This window comes from Podarcis liolepis, assembly GCF_965112155.1.
Source record: "Podarcis liolepis genome assembly, chromosome: 2".
In the NCBI taxonomy this organism is placed as follows: Eukaryota; Metazoa; Chordata; class Lepidosauria; order Squamata; family Lacertidae; genus Podarcis; species Podarcis liolepis.
Genome location: NC_139555.1, coordinates 97,527,962 through 97,549,604, shown reverse-complemented (window position 1 = coordinate 97,549,604; position 21,643 = coordinate 97,527,962). Strand labels below are relative to the sequence as shown.

The following is a 21,643-nucleotide window of genomic DNA, read 5'->3' as shown; positions in this document are numbered from 1 at the left end:
GGCACCATCTCACCCTCTGTGACATGCGTTTGCTTAAAAGCACGGTTTATAAGCCCTTCTTCGGATCAGGACACGGCAGCCCAATTTTCATGCAAATACAAAAAAAGAAACTATTAAACACATGAGCACATGGAGGCTTACAGTTCAAAGATGACAGCCCAGTCTGGCAGAAAGAGAAGGTGGGTGAGTCCTGCTCCATGCATCCCAATGAATATATCAGAATTGTGCGTGATTTTCAGCTGCTCCTTAAATTCGAGCTCCCTAGAGAAAATGTATAATAAGAATGGCTCTAACATGGGTATGTGTGAGTAGCACAACAGATCATTGTTCAGATAGGTCAAGGATATCTTATGGGGTGAGGAAATAAGCTATACACTGAAATAAAATTCCTGGTGATGCTCAAGAAGAGCATATTATTGCACTGGATAAATTAAAAGGTTGCCATGCAAATGCACCCAGTAAACTGCTTCAGCGTCTGGTCTTTTTAAAAAAAGAAAAAAAAGAAATGTGCATTATTAAAAACAAATGTTACTCAAACTCAAATCCATTAGTAGCCTCAACATCAGTAACATACAGGTCTTTCATAGTTTTCAAACTTGTACAGTGGTACCTCAGGTTACATACACTTCAGGTTACAGACTCTGCTAACCCAGAAATATTACCTGGGGTTAAGAACTTTGCTTCAGGATGAGAACAGAAATTGTGCTCCGGCGGCACGGTGGCAGCGGGAGGCCCCATTAGCTAAAGTGGTGCTTCAGGTTAAGAACAGTTTCAGGTTAAGAACGGACCTCTAGAACGAATTAAGTTCTTTACCTGAGGTACAACTGTACTTCAGAGGGCAATCAGCAGAGCAATCCGACCTGCCCTCCATGTTGGGTTGGGTGAGGGGCGGGGGAGACTAGATTAGGCCAGAGTTTTCCAAACGGTGTGTCACGACATGTTAGTGTGTCAGCTGCAGTGTGTAGGTGTGTCACACAAACACTCCCTGTGCTCCTCCCGGTGCTGGATTAGTTTAAGCTCCAGATTGTTAGGAAAACTAAATTACCGTGTCGCGAAATGATGCACGTCTAAAAAGTGTGTCACCAACAAGAAAAGCTCTGGATTAGGCAGAGCAGAGGTGTTCCTTTGTTCATTCTGCGGGACATGTGATCAGGTGGGCTGCTGGCAGGAGCCAGAGGAAGAGGCAAGGGCAGGGCTGAGACAGCCCTGGAACCTGAAACCCTATTGGTCCCAACCAGGGGCTGACAATCCTCTCCCCGCCCCTTTTCTACCCAAGTCACCGGGAGCAATAGGGCTGCAGATGTGGCCGTGGCCCTGCCCTTCCACAAAGCACTGAGGCTGGAAGGGGGAAAATGTTGTATTGTTCTCTTTATTGACCCTTAACAGCGTACACTTATGCATGTTTGCAAGTCCTAATAATACGTTCAGTGGGAATTGCTCTCTAGTCCATGTCTGGGATTGCAAACGTTCCAAAGATTTCAACAGGATTTACTTCCAGGAAATTGGTCTGTATCCAGCAATGGCTTTACACGAGCGGAAGAGGCAGTTCTCCTTATGGCAAGGTAGGTAAGGCCATTTTCACTTATCTCCTGTAGCCCTCTGGGCTCCCTCAAAATTAACTCCTCTGACAAAACTGAGTGCCTCACCTGAAGCGAGCAGAAGCTCTTTCCGCTAGTGCAAAACCACCATGGGCCACAACCCGTCATGCGGGTGCAGAAAGGTGAAAGTCAAGTTAGGAACAGCTGCAGATCTGCTACGCCTTGCAGGCGTACTTACTTGTACTTGTAGTTTACTATTCGGACTTCAAATAACGGCAGCGTTTTCAAAGCGTTGGCAAGCTAGGGAGAGAGGGAGGGGGGGAAAGCAACATTTCTGCATGATAATTGCTGTTTTTATTTCCCATCCATTTCCTGTACCCACCACGGCTTCCTTATGCCCACTGCTCTTTGGAAGCCTTTACTCAACAGAAAATAATCTAACCTCATTTTGGTTTAATATCTTCCTGTATTCTGTACTCCGGGCGAGTATTGTAACTCTGATTTTCCCATCCTGTTGGGGAACAAGCAAAACAAAAAGTAGCAAAATGAATCCATTTGCAAGCTGGGGAGGAGAAAGACCAGCTGACGGACAATGAATAAATTAGTGCCCTTGATGTAAAAACAATTAGCAGAGTGATTAAAATGTCTTTTCCTTTTAATCACCTCGTTTATATCACACACAGGAGAGAGGCACATTCCTGAAAATGGATTGTTCTAAAGTGCACTCTCTGTCGATCCTCCTTCCCCAAAAGCAGTATTTCCAACCAACAACTAGTAAGTCATTTAAGAGTCCCCTTATGGACCTGATCAAGTCCCTCAACTCCCAATAAAACCACAGAGAACCTGATAGCACTACCAGCAGCAAAGGTTTCCAAACCCCTTTGTTTTATTCAAGACAAAATGGCCCACGTCACCACAAACCACTGCAGTATCTGAAAAAGTGGAAGTCACACAGACAGACACAGTATGCTTTAGTATGTCGATGAATTATTGGGGTGCAGGGGGAGTTGTTAGCCCACCTAACAAGGTTATTATTTCCCTTCCCAATTTAAAAATCCATCGAACCCTTGGGGGTAAATTGTGTAAAAAAAAAAGAAGAAAGAAAGAATTACAAAGGTTTAACTGCATGACACCTATTAATACCAGCAGGAAATCAGGGCCAAATGGTTGCACACAGCTCGAAAACACCAGCCCCTTGTGATAAGCATGAAAGTATATTCTCCAGGAAATATTTTAAAGAACTCAAAAGCAGCCAAATTGATTCCCTCCCCCCCAGTATACACCCTGCGCGCGCACACACACACACACACACACACACACACGTAGCCCTTTTAATTGAGCCAGCATCTTCCTGTGGATTCAGATATTGGACAAAAAGCAAATGTCGCCCCCTGATTTAGCCAAGGATTTACTGGGTGGCTCTGCTGGGCTTGTTGCTGCTGGAAGACTTGTTCTGGCAGCACCGAGCAAACCATGCGACTGCAGAAATGGCTTAAGGGTTCAGAGCTATGCCTCCTGTCTTCATAAAGAGATAGAATTCGCTACGGCGAGAGAGCTGGTGTACATTTATCACCCTGCATGTACAAGATGCCGCAGGGAGCACAGAAGTACTGCAGGCAAGAGGCATCTCCTTCAGTATTTAAATTCTTTGCATCCCCTTCGCCATTGCAAGGGAGCTTTCATTTGTCAGGAAGATATGCAAGTCAGTGGAAACAGGAGTGCTCAAAACTACAATGAAACTTAGGACTGTGGGCATCGGAAAAGAGAACTTCTCAAGCTGTGAGCACGATCCGAAGCAAGAGAGGGGCGCATGCAAACTCAAGCTTCATTCGCGATTCTTACAGAACGGCACAGAGCATCACTAATACCTTGGGTCCTTCTTGTGTGACATTTAATCTGTGCAGCACATGCTGGGAAAAGGCTCTGAATAATCCTGTGCCATGACAGCTGGATATCTGAAATCACAGCAGACATATAGGAATAAAATGCACCCATGTGCTATAACTTTATTATTTTTTTGCTAGTAACAAACCGCACCCCACCTCCAAACAAAGTTTTTATGAATTGCAGTCCTTCTTCTTTAACACATCTATTTAAGAAGCTCACAAATCTTATTCAAAATTTCTTTTTTTATTATAAAAAAAAAGTGGGTGGGTGTGGAACCCAACGTATTTACTCACCAATGGTGTATTATAAAATAAGCCGTACCTCATTCGAGGCAACAGTGTAAAAACTGCTTCTTTGAAGCATACCTGAAAAAGGAGATCATTAACAAGTTACAGCAGAACTCCTGATATATAATTAAAAGAGGTGAATATAAAGCAGGACCTATTAATACTGCAACAGAAGCCAGATCACAGCACCAATCTGAGCCCCCCCCCCCTTGCGTTAAGCACTGAACAAATGACTGAAACAGAAACAGCATCTGACACAAAGACCCGAGAGGGTAAGATGAGGAAACTTTATAATGGGGGGGGGGGCAAGGTGAAAACTTTCCCTATGGGGCTACATGAAACAAAAGGGGAAGGGGAAATTAAGTGCAGTAGACACAATGGAAAACAATGGCAGCTTGCCCCTGGGTGGCAGTGGAGCCCCTCTCCCACATTCCTGGAGCACAGACATGCAAAGGTTTGAGAGGTCCTGAGCCTATGCTCATATGCACAGCACACTCACGACTACGTGTCTAGAATTAGGTGGGGTAACTGCTGTTAAAACCACACTCTTTGAAAGGAGGTTAGAGGTCATTCTTTAGCGACCTTTGTTTTTATTTCTTTTAACGAACGGCAAATTGAGAAAGCATAAATGTGCAGATTCCCTTGGTGCTCCTCTGTCCAGATTACTGAATCTCCTATTTAATCCTATGCAGAACCATAAACCTGTGTGTGTGCAACAGGTCTGCTGCAAGGTACTTTTCTCTCACCTACACCTGCGGAAGTGGACCGTGCAGGTGTAGCCTTATAGTATGAATGAAAATTTTAAAACCCTCTAGAGTAGGCATGTCCAACAGGTAGATCGCGATCTACTGGTAGATCGTGGAGTGTTCCTGGTAGACCCCGGTAGATCTCTGGCCCCTCACTGATCCCCTCCCCACCCCCAACAACAATGGGTAGTTCACTGCCCGTTGTTTTATATTGTGGGTAGATCGCAGTGCATTGGGAGTTGGATGTCCCTGCTCTACAGCAAGGGTGGTTCAGCTGTAGTTTAAGGACCCATATATATTCAGTAACACGATCACAAAATTGAACTAAAAGCACTGACTTCTGGGTACAGCCATCAGTTTGTTTGGTTTTTTGAAAAAGCAAAATATTCCTCACTCTCTTTGAATCGTAGGATTTCAAATGTATTATTTCGTAGTCTGTAAATGCCTTCCACGTTTCGCTGAAGAGATCTCCGTATCCATAGGCACTCTGTGAAAAAACAAATGGAAGCACAAGTGAGGTTTTAGTGAAAAACGACTGATCATTCTTTTCACAGCTTTCAGGCTTATCTATAACCCTCCTGCCTTAAGGCTAGAATCGTAAACACACTGAGCAGGGCAGGGCAGATTGTGGCCCTCCAGATTGTATTGGACTGCAGCTCTCATCATTCATGACCATCAGCCATGCAGGCTGTAACTGAGGGGAACTGGAGTCCAACAACCTCTGGAGGACCACACATTCCCCATCCTTGTAATAGAGAGTATCCCCAACAAGCCCTATGGAACTTACTCCCAAGAAAGCATGCATAGCATCGAACAGTCCGTAATCACCAGCATCCTGCTCTTTCGTTTCCCAAAATTAAAGGGTAGATCCAAACTTTGAATTTGGGTATATTAATGTTAGACCAGCTGATAAACAAAGAGGATGAGTTTTTTTATACATATTCCATCTTAAGAGACAAATACAGATTACCTACAAATGTTCAATGGCAGTATCTCCAGATAAAACACTTGCTAACTGCCATCTACGGACCAGCAGCTTTTACAGCCTCAGAGACCCCAGAGATATTCAAGCAGTTGATTGATTCTTACACAACAAAAAAAACAGGCCATCAACCTATATAAATCTTTGTTATTAGCAAACCAATTTGATATACAAGTACTGAGGGAGAATCGGAATAAAGAATTAGAGATCTCAATTTCGACCACACAGTGGGGAACTTTTTCAACTGCTATAACAAGGGTGTCTCTGAACCTTAAATGGAGGCTCGTACAAAATTTGAAAAGGGGGGACATTGATCATCCTATTCATTGCTCCCCCTCCCCAGGCACTGTGGCCCTCAGATGATTACCCAGAAAGGAGTGTGGCTCTTGGGTAGTAAAATGACCCCCAGCCCACCAAACACACACACACATTGTACACCTTGCCATATTTGTTTGTTTGTTAGGAAACATGCTGGCTACATGTCCCTCACTGAGTTCCTGCTTTGTTTCACTCACTTACAAAGAAACTAACATTTAGTAAGAACTGTAATTTTGCAAGAGCCAAAAGCTACATGCATTGCATAAAGTGGGGGGGGGGGGAAGCCTCACCGCCTCTGTTCAGCTAGTTTAAGCAGTTACTTGGCACCACCATCTGGCAATGCAAGGAATTAAATGCATCTCTTTTGTCGCTCAGAATGGCATTACAGAATTTCTGAGGGACTGCGGGGAAGAAGCATACATTCTTAAACAGTGCCGTTTCCCAAGAAAAGGTAGTGAGGTGGGAACCCAAGTCATATGCGGTTGACAGTCCTAGAACGAAGAGCGCTAAGTATAGCAGGACTGGGTAGGGATGAAACCAGGGACTCTGATATACAGGTGCAAATAAAAACGTTTTTAAGTGTGTTGTAAAGTTCAATATACAAATGTGACACTAGATGGCGACAGTGCGCTATGGCAATTTCAATGTATTTTTCAAAATGTTGTTTTTAAAAACACACACACACACACACACATTTTCACAGCTTTTTTTTTATACGTGCGTAGATTCCACCCAGGAGCACCACTTTCCATGCCAAAGATCTGCTTCATTCGCAAATAAAGCATCAGTTCCCTGTTGCTTCTACTGCAGGTTCTGCTGGTTTTCCAAATACTGGAGTGGCTACACTGTGGCTCTCCAGATATTGTTGGCTGCCAGCTACCATGACCATAGGCCATGCTGGCTAGGGCTGGTGGGAGTTGCGATTAGATATATATTTTATAGGGAAAAGACATGGGTAGACCAGGCAGCTTCAGTACAGTGGGGAGAAAAACCATAAGAGTAGTTTGCTGGAACTGGCCAATAAGCCCATTTGGTCCAGCATCATTTTCTCACAGTGGCACAAAATCTGCTATATAAGCGGCCTTGTGAAGAAAATATCCAGCAAACGCGGACTATTGGTAGGCCTGGCAAAAGGGTGTGGGCAGTTACTTGAACTGTCCAGTAGGTGGCAGGGACACAGTTATTTTAAGCATCAGTTGGTGACAGGAGGAGGGCGAGAGACAAGGAGCATAACACAAGAAAAACAGGAAACTCCAGTCTTTCATGCAGCGATTTCCTGCAGGATATTTACATAATGATTCTACATAGAAATATACACACAGTCTTTAAAACATTGTCAAACTAGTGACTCGTGGGTAGAAGGATATGCTAGTAATCATGAAGTGCATCTGTTTGTAGTATACAGTGGTACCTCAGTTACATACGCTTCAGGTTACACACGCTTCAGGTTACACACGCTTCAGGTTACAGACTCCGCTAATCCAGAAATAGTGCTTCAGGTTAAGAACTTTGCTTCAGGATAAGAACAGAAATTGGGCTCCGGCAGCGGGGCAGCAGCAGGAGGCCCCATTAGCTAAAGTGGTGCTTCAGGTTAAGAACAGTTTCAGGTTAAGTACGGACCTCCGGAACGAATTAAGTACTTAACCTGAGGTACCACTGTATTTACAACCTAAGAGATTTATTTATTTATTTATTGGGGGGCGGGGAATGGTGGTGTTGAAAACAGGGGAGGGGATGAGGGGTGGGGGTGGGGGGAAAGAGAAGCCTTAACTTGTAGAATAAGAGAACAATAAGAATATACGTTTAAAGAAGATTGGAAAACGTTTAATGAATATATGGGTGAAAATTGTGTACATTTGAAAACGTTGGCAGCATTAAGATAAATTCAACAGTATAAATAAGTTTTGATGGATGTAAAAATGGAATACTGAATGGTTATTTTATGTAAAATATGCAGGGATCTGTGGCGTGCAAACTGAACCATGGAAGGAGAAGAATGGAAGTCACTGATATTTTAAGGTTGTTTAAATGAATATTCTAAAAGGTAAAATAGAAAAACGTAATAAAAGTTATACCCCCAAAAAGGAAAAAAGGAAGTCACATTCAAGTGCTAAGACAGAAGGCAGCCACCCACTCTGGCTGATATATAAGATATATAAATTAGGCATCAAATGGCTCCTAAAAGCAAGGCTGCAATTGCCAAAACGCAATGTCTAGTCGCCATTTTTGGGGCAAGATGGCTCTCGAGTCTTATTTTTCAAATGACTGTGGTTGATTCACAGTTAAACATCTGGCTATTCAGATGGCAACCTTGAGGTAGCTTAAGAGCTTTGAGAACTTAAAGGAAGAAAAGCCACTTGATCCTGGGACAGTCCACGTATATATTGACCTATTCCTACCTCTTTTTCCTAATGGTGATTCCTGCTCCTGCTGCGCAGAAAAAGCAATTTGGTTCCAGAAACTCATTCCGATGGTGCAGATAAAATAAAGCTGATAGAATTCTACAAGGTGGGGTATTAGTGTGTGGAAACAGTCAGGACCCAATGATCCCCCGATGGTGGAGATGGCAGGAGCCATCCTGGCACCCAGGCATTTTCACTTGGTCGCAAAGTGGTCCACAGCCAGGTGCAAAACGTGCCTGGCGTCTGGCTAATTTTGAACACTGACTGTATCCCTCCTATACAACCCTGTTGGAAGGATAGTTCACTTAATCCAGTTGGCTAGTGACAATGGTTTATACCAGTCTATGCACAGAGCATCTGGCACAGGTAGGAGTAACTAAGCTCCTTGCTAATACTGCCCATGGTTTACATCAGACAGTGAATACACTACACCTATGAACACCAGCGTGTTGTGAACAGAAGATCTTACTCACGGTATCCCACATGACAATGTTGGTGTCCGTGCTGAACGAGTTGGTAATGTGCTGAGTGATGTAAAGATTGACAAAGTCACAGAAATGGTGGTACATGTTAACACCTGAGAGAAGAAAGAAAAACGAACCTTGTCATGGTTTTTCATTTCAAAACCTCTGCGTACTCTTAACACTTTCTCCTCACTTCACTGGAAGAATTTTACACCAGGCCCATCTTTAGCATTTAAGACTGTTTCTATGAATGCATAAGACCTAAGATGACTATGAATGTCACATTCGGAGTCTTATTTGCAAGGATGAGTCTTTGCCCAGTTGGATTTTGTGAGCATTTCTATTAACCCATTAAAACAGTGTTCTATTAACCCATTAAAACGTGTTCTTCCATCCCTGTGGATCTTCATGGTTGCTAACAATCCATCATAAGATACAGTATATATGTGTGTGTGTGTGTGTGTGTGTGTGTGTGTGTGTGTGTGCGCGTGTGTGTGTGCATATCAACATTATCTGCGTGAGACAATTATCTGCAACATCTGAAGAGATTAGGCCACAAACCCAGGAAGAAATCTCAAGAAGACTGCACATGCAGAAGGGCAACCAAAATGATCAAGGGAATATAGCAACTCTCCTATGAAGGAAGGTTGCAAATTTGGGCCTCTTTAGTTCTGAGGAGAGGAAGTGGTGACATGATAGAAATTTAAGAGATGCCATAAAAGGACCAAACTCTCCCCCCCCCCCATTTTTGCAGGTCTTGATTGTATTTCCAAATTGTCCACGTTTCCTTTTAACCAAATGAAGCCACTAGGAGTTACCAATAATCTGATCTGGCCACTGATGCTGGATGAAAAGTGTTTACTCCTTCCCTGCCATACCCTTTTCCTAACCAAAATCAATACCACTTACCCCATAGACCTCCATAAGGCAAACAAACATGATGGGGTTGTTTTTATCAGGAAAAGTGAAACGGAGTTGGGGGTGGGAGGGAAGGCCTGAATAATGTTGTTGAATTCAAACTGGCAACAGATACACACACACTGCATTTCATTAAAACAGAAAACCATGAGAGATTAAACCATGCATCTCCTAAACGGCATGCAGGACTCCTGACCATTAGGTCCAGTCGTGACCGGCTCTGGGGTTGCAGCGCTCATCTCGCTTTATTGGCCGAGGGAGCCGGCGTACAGTTTCCGGGTCATGTGGCCAGCAGGACTAAGCCGCTTCTGGCGAACCAGAGCAGCACACGGAAACGCCGTTTACCTTCCCGCTGGAGCGGTACCTATTTATCTACTTGCACTTTGACGTGCTTTCTAACTGCTAGGTTGGCAGGAGCAGGGACTGAGCAACGGGAGCTCACCCCGTCACAGGGATTCGAACTGCTGACCTTCTGATCGGCAAGTCCTAGGCTCTGTTGTTTAACCCACAGCATGCAGTTTACATCTAATCATGAGGCTGGAATGGTGAAGCGGCAAGTATGTGCCAAAGACTGTGACTTGGGTCTAGAAACCACAGGCTCAAGAATCATCTCTGCCAGTATCTAAATGGCCTTGGGAACCATCCTTTCTGGTGGGAGTGGAGGAAGGAAATTCTACCAATACCATTTCTCTGCATTCTTGCTTGAGGAGGCAAGCACAAACAAAGACTGCAAAGCCCTTTGAAAACGAAAAGGGCTACAACAGTGAAGTGCAAGAACACTGGTGCAGCCCAGATGTTAAAAAAGAAAATTGCTGGGACATCTCTGTTCCAGATTTATTCCATTTATTTATTTCAAACGTTTCTATGTCCTTGGACAGGAACCCTTGCTTTTTAACTGTTCTCACTCAGAGTGCTGCTGCAAACTCAGGACAAACAAGACTTTGAAAACAGCCCTGCTTCTGAGTTTTAAAGAGCAAGGAGCTCCATTCAAGTCAACCGGTGAAGATCATCTTAGACTGAACCAAGTTGACCAGAATGTCGGTGCTGACTGAGAACAGGCTTTGAACCAAGCTCTGAAGCTTCTCAAATAGTTTAGGATTTAATAATAATAATAATAATAATAATAATAATAATAATAATAATAATAATAAATTATTTATACCCCACCCATCTGACTGGGTTTCCCCACTCACTCTGGGGAGCTTCCAACAAAATATTAAAATACAATAGTGCATCAAACATTAAAAGCTTCCCTAAACAGGGCTGCCTTCAGATGTCTTCTAAAAGTCTGGTAGTTGTTGTTCTCTTTGACATCTGGTGGGAGGGCGTTCCACAGGAAGGGCGCCACTACCGAGAAGGCCCTCTGCCTGGCTCCCTGTAACTTGGCTTCTCGCAGTGAGGGAACCGCCAGAAGACCCTCAGTGCTAGACCTCAGTGTCCGGGCAGAACGATGGAGGTGGAGATGCTCCTTCAGGTATACTGGACTGAGGCCATTTAGGGCTTTAAAGGTCAGCACCAACACTTTGAATTGTGCTCAGAAACGTACCAGGAGCCAGTGTAGGTCTAAGAAACTTAAAAAAGAAGTTCAAAATAACATATAGCAGGGATGGCAGGCAGTTCTTGTCCACGTTGACTTCAGCCTGCGTGTGGCATGCATAGAAGTGCTATGGTCATGTGTAAGCTGCCTATGCCCACAGAATATATCATAACTGGCTTTTAGCCTGCCCCTAAGTGTGCTGGGGCAATATCCAATTTGCTGGAGCATGCTACAAGATAATGCAATACATGCAGAATGCTGTGCATATCAATGACCTTTACATGACCACCTCCAAACATATCATCCTGACATACTGCCAGGAGTCGTACAGATCTGCACATACGAAAACCACACTGGCTTGTACCTGCATCAAGCTTCATGAAATAAGTTGGCTTGTCAATAATAACATCACAACTGCCATCTTCCATAGGCCTGGAGTTCAGTTCCGTATATGTCTGGAGTTCCGCAAACCTGTAATTACAGTCATTTAATAGAAGCTGCAAATAATTATTTTTTTTAAAAAAACCACCCGTATCCAAAGACAATTAATTTAAGCAATGCACCAGGCAGACTTCTCTTCACAATGCTGGTGAAGTTAGACAAAGTTTGACAATTAAAATTATTTTTAATTGTAACTGAAGCTTCTTCAGTAAGGCTTCAAAAGGTTAAACTCTGCCTTTGATCTCAGGAGCAAGCAGCATCTTTGATCTATAAATCAAGAGCTGGGGAAAGTTTCAAGAGAGAGAATCTCTCTGTCCGTGCGTTTCCAATATCCAGTTAATTTGAATATATCTACGCTCATGTCAAGTGCACTGACCATGATTTTAAAGGCATCTCAGCAAAGACACAAGTTATTCACGACTGCAGGTACAAGACCAATTAGCATGATCCATTTAACAGCCTAGCAAGTCTCCGCCATGACGTAATACCATTTGTACTGGGCTCAGCTAATGGAACTTGAGCCCTGCAAGATATATTTCTAGAAGATGATAACTAAGAGGAGAGGGTTCTCTTCTGGATCAGGTATTGTTTCAGTAGCAGGAGGTATGAATTGGCAGTTCTCTAAATGGAGAAAGGGCCTTTTAATAAATTATCTAGAGTTGGGGTTAGCAGTGAGGTAGCCATAGCAAATTGTTCACGGTAGTTAGAACGACGAAGAGCTCCAAAAGCATGTCTCCGAACGGAGTGAATGGCCTGTAAATCTTAATACACGGACACTGAGATCCAGCGCCGAGGGCCTTCTGGCGGTTCCCTCATTCCGAGAAGTGAGGTTACAGGGAACCAGACAGAGGGCCTTCTCGGTAGTGGCGCCCACCCTGTGGAACACCCTCCCTTCAGATGTGAAGGAAATAAGCAGCTATCCTATCTTTAAAAGACATCTGAAGGCAGCCCTGTTCAGGGAAGTTTTTAATATTTAATGCTGTACTGTTTTTAACATTTGATTGGGAGCCGCCCAGAGTGGCTGGGGAGACTCAGCCAGATGGGCGGGGTATAAATAATAAATATTATTATTATTATTATTATTATTATTATTATTATTATTATTATTATTATACACACACACACATGGTGCTTGAATTGGTGGGGACTGACCAAGTCAGAGGTTGTAGCAAACAGCTCAGTGAAGATGCTGACTCAGTGTGTGGTGGCTATGAAAAAGGAAAACCCCAAGCTAGGGGTCGTTAGGGAAGGAATTGAACACAAAACTGAAGCTCTCATCGGGCATTTGTGATGTGACTGCATTTAGAATACTGCGTACAGTTCTGATTGCCTCGCCCCAAAAAGGATATTGTAGAGTTGGAAAAGGTCCAGGAAAGAGTGACCAAAATCATCTAAGGGATGGAGCAACCCCACTAAGAAGAACCGCTGCAGCATTTGGGACTTTTTAGTTTGATGAGCAGGAGGTAACATGACAGAAGAACTACACATGGCATGAGGAAAGTAGAAAGTAGGGGAGTTTTTCTCCCTCTGTCATAACACTCAATCTTGTGGACCTGGGAGCAACACCTGACGGACCCAAGGTTCCCCACCCTTGATACAGGCTATACAAAACAGGCCACATCAATTCCCAGGTTTCCCTATTACTTGTGGATTTTCATGTTAAAAAACAACAACGGTTCCCATAGAAAAGAATGTAATGCAGCCACAATGACCTGCTTTTCGTTGCTAACATTCTAGACTGGAATAACCATCACCTCAGTCATTGTCCCTTTGCACCACCATCACAGAAGCCTGTTTCTTTCTTAAAAAACCACTGCACCCCTAACTACTGCTGTGACATGTTGTGGGAGACAGGCACACCGGGTTCTGCCCAACATGGGGGGCTAGGCCTGGCAAGTGCGCATGACGTCATGCATCGCACGATGGTATGGGGCCCACAGGAGGGCCCAACAGAGCCTGCAGTGCCACAGGAGGTCCCACTGGGGCCTGCCTGGCTGTGGAACACCGAGGGGGCCTGGCCCCCACATTGAAAATTGGGGGGGCCTCCACCCCGCCCCCATAGATGGGTGTGCCTGGTGGGAGAGAAGGGGAGTACTCAACTGAGCACAGTACTGGGAGCTGAGCTTTTCTGCAAAGATGTCTATCGTAGAGAAACAAGAAATAGCAGACAGCTACAAATCTTACCAAGACTGTAAAGGGCTCTTCCGCTGCCCTTCAGCAAGGAAAGCTTGAATGTCTAAACTGCAGTAGCCTCCAATTTCACCCTTCTGGAAGAAGTCTTCACTGAATCTGTTTAAAGAGGGGAAACATTATTAGCAGAAGTTCAAATCAAGTGTCAGTTCTAAACTGGACTACCTTGTGAGCACTCTCTTGATTAATGATGTACATCAAGGCATTGATTCATCATCACGCTTTAACTTGTCACTCTGTACAACGAGCATGCTTACTCAAAATTAAACACTGTGGTATTCAATGAAGCTCACTGCCAGATCACTGAGCACAAGCTTGCAGTCAAAGGCTACGATCCTAAACACCGTGACTTCCATATAAGCCCCGCACTGAATATCGCGGGGCTGACTTCTGAGTAAGCAAGCATAGGATTTCACTGCATGTGATCTACTGGAAACATGGGTTGCATGGATCCCTGAAGTGTCTCGCGTGAACCAAAATGGTGATGTCATTGCTTCAACATGCATCCAGCCTACAGTTCAATCAACACAGTTGCAAATGTTTTAAAGGCCTCAAGAAATAAGTGTAACGGTCATACAATGACTATATATAGACACACTTTTGAGGGTATGAACGTAAAACCGAAACAAACTTAAGAACAAAAGCATGCTTCGTGAATTAAAGCAAGTACTGAATAAAACCAGCCATCTAGAAAATAACTGTGTTTTTCCAAATTCAGAAAGATGTTTGCAGAACCTGCTATAGCACTGTAGCTCAGCAACCCCTGGAGAGCGCAAGGTTCCCCATGTCTGTTCTACAATCATGAGGGTCAGCAAATGATTCTTTAAAAAGTAAAAAAAAAAGAAGAGATTTTTAGACATCATTCTTGGATGATTAAACCTATGCAGATTTCTGAGTCCTGGCATATATCTGTTAATGACTATTGGAGAAGTATTAAAAAAAAAAAGTCTTTTGTAGATGAGCAGAATTCCTTAATAGGGATATTTAGTGTGTCTGTTTCTACTGTTGAAATGTAAGTAAGGTACGTACCTCTCATGGTTTCTTTTGGGGTTTCTTAAATCAATGTATAGATTTGTTGCTCTGCAATACTGGAGGTAACGAGAACATTGAAGTGAAGAATCTCTCTATAAGAAAATGACAAAAGCAACATATATATATTTTTAAGAAGAATTGGGGGGAAGTGGAGCATAGCATCAGGAAACAACTTTCTCTGAATGCATACAAGCATACTTACCTTTGCCTGAGGTCTGCAGTGAGTCTTCACTTCATTCATCCTCTCCTTAACATAACCAAAGTCAGCTTGCTTCCAGAATACATGCTGGGCCTCCTCAATGGTGTTAGCCCTTACATGGTGAAATAATGCAAGTGTGTCCATTTGAGAAAACATCAAGCTTTAACTATGGGAATAAACCCAGTCTATGGGTTAATAAATGCCACTGAACAACCTTATAAGCTAGGTTTACGGAGTGTAACAATGAACAAGAGCGAGTTTCAACATATTCTGCCTAGCACAAAAAGGGTACCACTTAACTGATCTGCAAGAAGGCACAGGGGCGCCTGCTTGGCATTTGGGATGGGAATAGATCAGTAGTGGAGATGTTAGCACTATTATGCGCATATTGTTTTTTGTTGTTTAGTTGTGTCCGGCTCTTTGTGACCCCATATGCATATCTATATCTATAGCTATATCCCTATCTATCTATCTATCTATCTATCTATTAATTAAAATGTTGCACTACTATATCCCTGGTTATAGAACCTGTGGCTCTGGAAAAACAAACGGCAGCATATAAATTGGGAGGCATTTGCTCTAATTTGGGTCTTATTTCATGTACCAAAATAAATAAATACCAGCAGAAGTTCTCTATATGCAACTGAGTGTTGGGTTTGGCCTGGGCCTGAGTTCGCAGGAGGCACGGGGGCGTGGAATGTGCGCTTACCATCCAATCTCAGCATAATCACATCTCGGATATCCAAAACGGTTTTCAGGCTTGCATGATTTCTCATAACCCCAACAGGCTTTCAATTTCTTCAAGTATTTCTGGAAACACAGGAAAATGCCAACTTTGCTTTGGATGTTGGTGCCATGTTGCCGAACGAGCAAGCTTGCAAAAATGCACACGTGATCTGCAAATAACCTGTGTGTACTTTTTACCCCTAAAGATTTGAGCCTACTTCCAGTTCTACACATGGACATACTGTAAGTCAATCAAGGTGTTTATTTCATAAAATCTATATACTGCTTGACTGTAGGAAACCTCAAAGCTGTTTATGAAAAGAATAAAATAGTTAAAATTGTCAAGAAAGAAAAACAATTGAGAAAGAAAAAGGAGAAGAAATTGCAGAAGAAAGAGAAAAAGAAGAGAAGAACAGAAACAAATTTACATACATAATCTTTCTATTAACGTCTTAATAAACAATTAAATAAAAAGACTTCTGACAAAACAAGTCTTCCGATCATTCTCATTGTACTGTTTATAATGTCCTTCTTTTTGTCACACAGTTTCATATTCTTTAGTATTGTTCCTATTTACTCCAAAAGGAATATTTGTTATGTGTTTTATTTACAGGTATCACTCGAGTTCTGGTATGGTTGGTACAATATGATCTTATATAATTGCAATATGAGATTGTAAATCCTTTGCAAATATTTTGTATATGTGCGTAATTTAAATCAATAAAGACTATTAAAAAAAAGTTAAGATTGTCAGTAAAAGCAATCAAGGCGTTCTGAAAATTAAAACCAGCAATAAATTAAAAACACACCAGCATTCTATGTATCTGGGTAAAAGGTAAAGGTAAAGGGACCCCGCTTTATTGGCCAAGGGAGCCAGCGTACAGCAGGTGGCGAGCATGACTAAACTGCTTCTGGCGAACCAGAACAGCACACGGAAACGCTGTTTACCTTCCCGCCAGAGTGGTACCTATTTATCTACTTGCACTTTAACGTGCTTCCGAACTGCTAGGTTGGCAGGAGCAGGGACCGTTGCGGGGATTCGAACCACCGACCTTCTGATCGGGAAGTCCTAGGCTCAGTGGTTTAACCCACAGCGCCACCCGCGTCCCTATGTATCTGGGTAGGGTTGGATAAACAAGTATGTTGTTAGCAGCAGCCAAAGAGAATACGGAGGAAATTAAACACACATGGAAGCATGTATCAGATTAAAGGCTCTAGAGCAGCCTTTCCCAACCTAGTGCCCTCCAGATGTCAACCCTGATCATTGGCTCGGGCTGATGCTACCTCCCTGTGCACTCCATCCTAATATTCTTACCAGATGCAGACACAGATAGCTTGGGCACCCGTCAAATGTATTTCTTTCTCTTCCCACGCCCTCTTTTGGCACCTTACATTTTTTTAACTCCCAGCCTGATTAAGCGTTATGGAGAACTTGAAAGCTTGCACACTATTTTGTGACATTTTGGATAGCCCTAACATGGAGTCTGGAATCATCACCATCATGGTTTCTGGAAAAGAAGCCAGTTATCATCTCTTTCAACCTCTTTGATTCTAAGAACACAACAAATCGGCATTAGGCTCCACTAAAAAAAAGAGGAGTATTTACTTTATATGGGCAATGCAGATCGTTCTTGCAGGCTGTGGCAAAAGGCTGGTTATTGTGCAAAAAGTATGGGATATGTTCTTCGGGCAAGTTGATGTTTCCATAGCTATACAATGGCACTCGTGGAATGTTGCTGCCATCAGTAAGACTTTCACCTTGGGTCCTGGCCAAGATTTCTTGAAGTAGGACTCCAAATGCAAGCAGCATTAACATGGCAATCTGGAAAACCTAAAGCAAACACACAGAAAAACGGTTTAAGTATGGCATACCTACGACTTCAGTTAATTGATTCTATTCAACCATAAACCTAAAGTCTGTGTATGTGTGCTTTTTAAAAGCATGCAGCTATAGATCTCTTGGCAAGAAACTCTCTCCTCTTGGCGTAAACATGTGTTCATATAGCATTTATCGCTGTTGCAGTTGCGGAGCCAATAGGCGAAGGGAAAGTCTTGCTCCCAAGAGATGCCTGGGAACTCAAGTCAGGAAACCGTGCAGGACTCTCGAGGGATTTGCTTCCTCTGCATCCAAGAAAAGAATGGAAACCAAAACAAACAGAGGGCAGAAAATGCCGGATCAGATAGCCACATTGCCTTTTGTGTATGTGGAATTCATGGGATTTTGCAGTTAGTGCTTTCATGGTTCAAACTCTGTCCCTGAGAACCTCTTAAAAGTCAAGGGGTGAGAGGCAGTTCTGATACAACTTTCCACTACCCCAGTAGTTTTTGAAATGTTTCTCGTGTACGCAAACAAATGGGAACATAATCATACCATAGCTAAAGCAGCATGTAAGAAAAGGTGGGAATTTAATATGGAAACGTAAAGCCATAAAGATGGATGATCATCCACATGGATGATCACCTTTTTCTACTGGGCCAGGTTGAAGGCAATGCTAATCTAGGCTGCATCAGCAGAAGTATGGTGTCCAGATCAAGGGAAATAATAGTACAGACAATGTGCCATTTTGAGCAGGGATTCCATTCCTGGTCCCCGCGTGTGTCAATGCATAAGCCTGTTACGCCCCATTACACCTCTACCCTGCCTCCATTCCTCTGTCTTCTGGGTCAAAAAGGGCCCATGTGTCAGCAGCTGAGCATCAATTGGACATGCCTAAAATGGTCGTCGCTTGTACCATTCTGTTCTGCCTTGACCAGACCACACCTGAAGTAGCGTCCAGTTCTGGGTGCCATGATTTAAGAAGGATATTAACAAGTTGGAATGTGTGCATATGATCAAGGGTCTGGAACTCAAGCCTTATGAGGAATGGTTGAGGGAGTTGGGTGTGTTTAGCCTAGAGAAGAGGAGACTGAGAGGAAATATGATAGCCACCTTCTAATATCTTAAGGGCTTGTTTCCTCCTGCTCCGAGGGGAGGGGGGAGAAGGACGCGTTCCAATGGCTTCCAATTACAAGAAAGGAGACTCCAACTAAAAATTGGGAAGAACTTTCTGAAGGTAAGAGCTGTTCGACAGTGGAACAGTCTCCCTTGGGAGGTGGTGGACTCTCCTTCCTTTGAGGTTTTTAATCAGAGATGGGTGGCCACCTGTCATGTATGATGACCCTGGGGGTCCCTTCCAAATCTACAATGCTATGATTCTATAGGGGTCTTGTACTACGGCACAAAGTACTGAACAACTTAGGTCAAGGGTACCTCAGCTGGACGCTGAGGTCCAGCGCCGAGGGCCTTCTGGCGGTTCCCTCATTGCGAGAAGCAAAGCTACAGGGAACCAGGCAGAGGGCCTTTTCTGTAGTGGCGCCCACCCTGTGGAACGCCCTCCCATCAGATGTCAAAACAATAAACAACTACCTGACATTCAGAAGACATCTTAAGGAAGCCCTGTTCAGGGAAGTTTTTAATGTATGATATTTTAGTGTTTTTTGGTTTCTATGGAAGCCACCCAGAGTGGCTGGGGAAACCCAGCCAGATGGGCGGGGTACAAATAATAAATTATTACAGTGGTACCCCGCAAGACGAACGCCTCGCAAGATGGAAAACCCGCTAGACGAAAGGGTTTTCCGTTTTGGAGGCGCTTCGCAAAACGAATTTCCCTATGGGCTTGCTTCGCAAGACGAAAGCCCATAGGGAAATCTCCGGGGACCTCTTTTAAATGCTAGCGGTGGGGAGCAAAGCCTTCCCCCCCGCCTCCGGCCTTCAGAAGAGGTCCAGGAAGGCTGGCGGGGGCCGAAAGGCTTTGCTCCCCAGCGCCAGCATTTTAAAAGCAGTCTGGGATAGCAGGGAAGCGCTTCCCGCTATCCCGGACGGCTTTTGAAGGCAGGAGAGGTCCGCGAAGCCTGGGCGCGCTGATGTCAGCGCGCGCAGGCTTCGGCATGCCGGCAAGTCTCCGCCAGCAGCGGTAGCGCTGCCGCTGCTGGCGGAGCGGTCCGCGAAGCCTGGGCGCGCTGATGTCCCCCCTGCCTGCCTTCCCAGGGGCTTTTAAATCGCCCCGGACAGCGGAGAAGTCCTCCGCTGTCCCGGGGCGATTTTAAAATGCCGCCCGCCAGCATTTTAAGATCGCCCCGGACAGCGGAGAAGCCCTCCGCTGTCCCGGGGTTTTTTAAAATGCTGGGGGTGGGAAGAAAAGCCCTTGTCCCCCCCCCCCCCAGCCTTCAGAAGAGGTCGGGGGACAGACTGTCCCCGGACCTGGTCTGAAGTCGGTTTCCCTAGGAACGCATTAATTGATTTTCAATGCATTCCTATGGGAAACCGTGCATCGCAAGACGAAAAACTCGCAAGAAGAAGAAACTTGCGGAACGAATTAATTTCGTCTTGCGAGGCACCACTGTATTATTATTATTATATAGTGGTACCTCTGGTTGCAAACGGGATCTGTTCCAGAGGCCCATTTGCAACATGAAAAGAACGCAACCCGCAGCAGTGCGTCTGCACACACGCGGGTTGCGATTCGCCACGTCTGCGCATGATGTCATTTTGCACTTCTGCGCATGCGAGAGCGGCAAAACCCGGAAGTAACCCTTTCCTGTACTTCCGGGTTGCTGCAGGACGTAACCTGAAAGAACGTAACATGAAGCGGACGTGACATGACGTATGACTGTATCTGAAGACAAGTTCAAACCGAACAACCCTTTCACAACCCCAAAAAGCTCAGCTGGACAGTTACTTGGGTTCTCTTGGCCACTGCCAAGTAGTACAATTATTCACTTGCACCTCCATTCAGTGGAATTCACTGTGAGATTCCCAAGCTCTGTGCTCTAGCTACTGGCTGACCTGTTTCAGTGCCTGCAGCTGCACCATGATGGAGAAGATGCTCAGGAGATCATGTAGATAATCTTACCCATCTCGCCATTGCACAATGAGATTAGTGCCTTGACAGAAACACTAGCATGCAGTCGAAAATTCCTCTGCTCTTAAAGAAGAGTGCATACAGTGGTGCCTCGCAAGACGAAAAGAATCCGTTCTGTGATTCTCTTCGTCTAGCGGTTTTTTCGTCTTGCGAAGCAAGCCCATTGACAGATTAGCGGCTTTTAGCGGCTTATCGGATCAGCTGATAAGAGGCTTAGCGGCTTACAAAAAAGGGGGGAGGGAAAAAACCCCGCAGGAACTCGCAAGACATTTTCGTCTTGCGAAGCAAGCCCATAGGAGATTCGTTTTGCGAAGCACCTCCAAAACGGAAAACTCTTTCGTTTAGCGAGTTTTCCATCTTGCGAGGCATTCGTCTTGCGGGGCACCACTGTATTCAGGTTCGGTTATGCCTTTCCTGTGCTAAAAATTTCAGAGCACACTCTTTTCCTTTCCAAATTTAATACATACCAGTTTGTCACAGCTATTCATCCAAAAAAAGTGTCTATGGCCCACTAATACATTGTAAATGTACTAAGAGGAAGAAAAAGGACCACACAAGTAGTTTCTGGAGTAAATTATATATTGACTTCAACGCATACTGTTTATTATCGACTACATTGCCTAACGCAATTCTCTCCACCATAATCTGGACATTTTTGAGCTTTTTGAAACCGAACTTCCTTCTCTTGAAAGTTCTATGAATGCAAAGCTTCGCCCCTATTCCACAACACGCCACAAAATGCATAGGGTTAGCATTATATTCTGTCTCCATGAAAAACATAATCAAGTACAGCAACTCCGTATCTTCTTGGATTTTGATCTCTATGTCCATTTATGCTGGAAGACACCTGACAAACCTTACCTCTGTGGTTAATGGCTCTGGGTCCTTAGGAATGGGAAGATAGAGAGAGAGATTCTGTCAACCTCCCTGCCTGCTGCAGAGCTTTCAAACGGGACTTAATTTGCACCAAGGCTCATTGCCACAATATTTTTCAGTGCCAGGGTTCATACCTGTAACAATAAAGAAAAGTGTTTCTGAGCATATGCAGAATCACAGAATCACAGAGTTGGAAGAA

General features: G+C 44.1%; 1 protein-coding gene across 4 annotated transcripts in view; it reads right to left on the bottom strand.

The window, feature by feature from the left end:
- Window positions 1–21,643, bottom strand: part of EOGT (EGF domain specific O-linked N-acetylglucosamine transferase) — a 29,660-nt gene that overhangs the window by 6,637 nt on the left and 1,380 nt on the right. For 3 of the 4 annotated variants that reach the window (XR_014523067.1, XM_083492610.1, XM_083492611.1), the window contains exons 2-15: window positions 21,430–21,578; window positions 17,274–17,498; window positions 15,651–15,751; window positions 14,945–15,053; window positions 14,740–14,834; window positions 13,705–13,809; window positions 11,444–11,550; window positions 8,634–8,737; window positions 4,853–4,945; window positions 3,719–3,790; window positions 3,407–3,493; window positions 1,981–2,049; window positions 1,777–1,838; window positions 142–261 (exon numbers count right to left, since the gene is read on the bottom strand). Coding sequence is in view for 3 of the 4 variants with exons in the window: in XM_083492610.1 (XP_083348736.1) it covers window positions 142–261; window positions 1,777–1,838; window positions 1,981–2,049; window positions 3,407–3,493; window positions 3,719–3,790; window positions 4,853–4,945; window positions 8,634–8,737; window positions 11,444–11,550; window positions 13,705–13,809; window positions 14,740–14,834; window positions 14,945–15,053; window positions 15,651–15,751; window positions 17,274–17,483 (1,334 nt within the window). In the remaining variant the exon portion in view is untranslated. The remainder of the gene's footprint in view (window positions 1–141; window positions 262–1,776; window positions 1,839–1,980; window positions 2,050–3,406; window positions 3,494–3,718; window positions 3,791–4,852; window positions 4,946–8,633; window positions 8,738–11,443; window positions 11,551–13,704; window positions 13,810–14,739; window positions 14,835–14,944; window positions 15,054–15,650; window positions 15,752–17,273; window positions 17,499–21,429; window positions 21,579–21,643) is intronic. The other variant, XM_083492612.1, reaches the window with a different exon arrangement.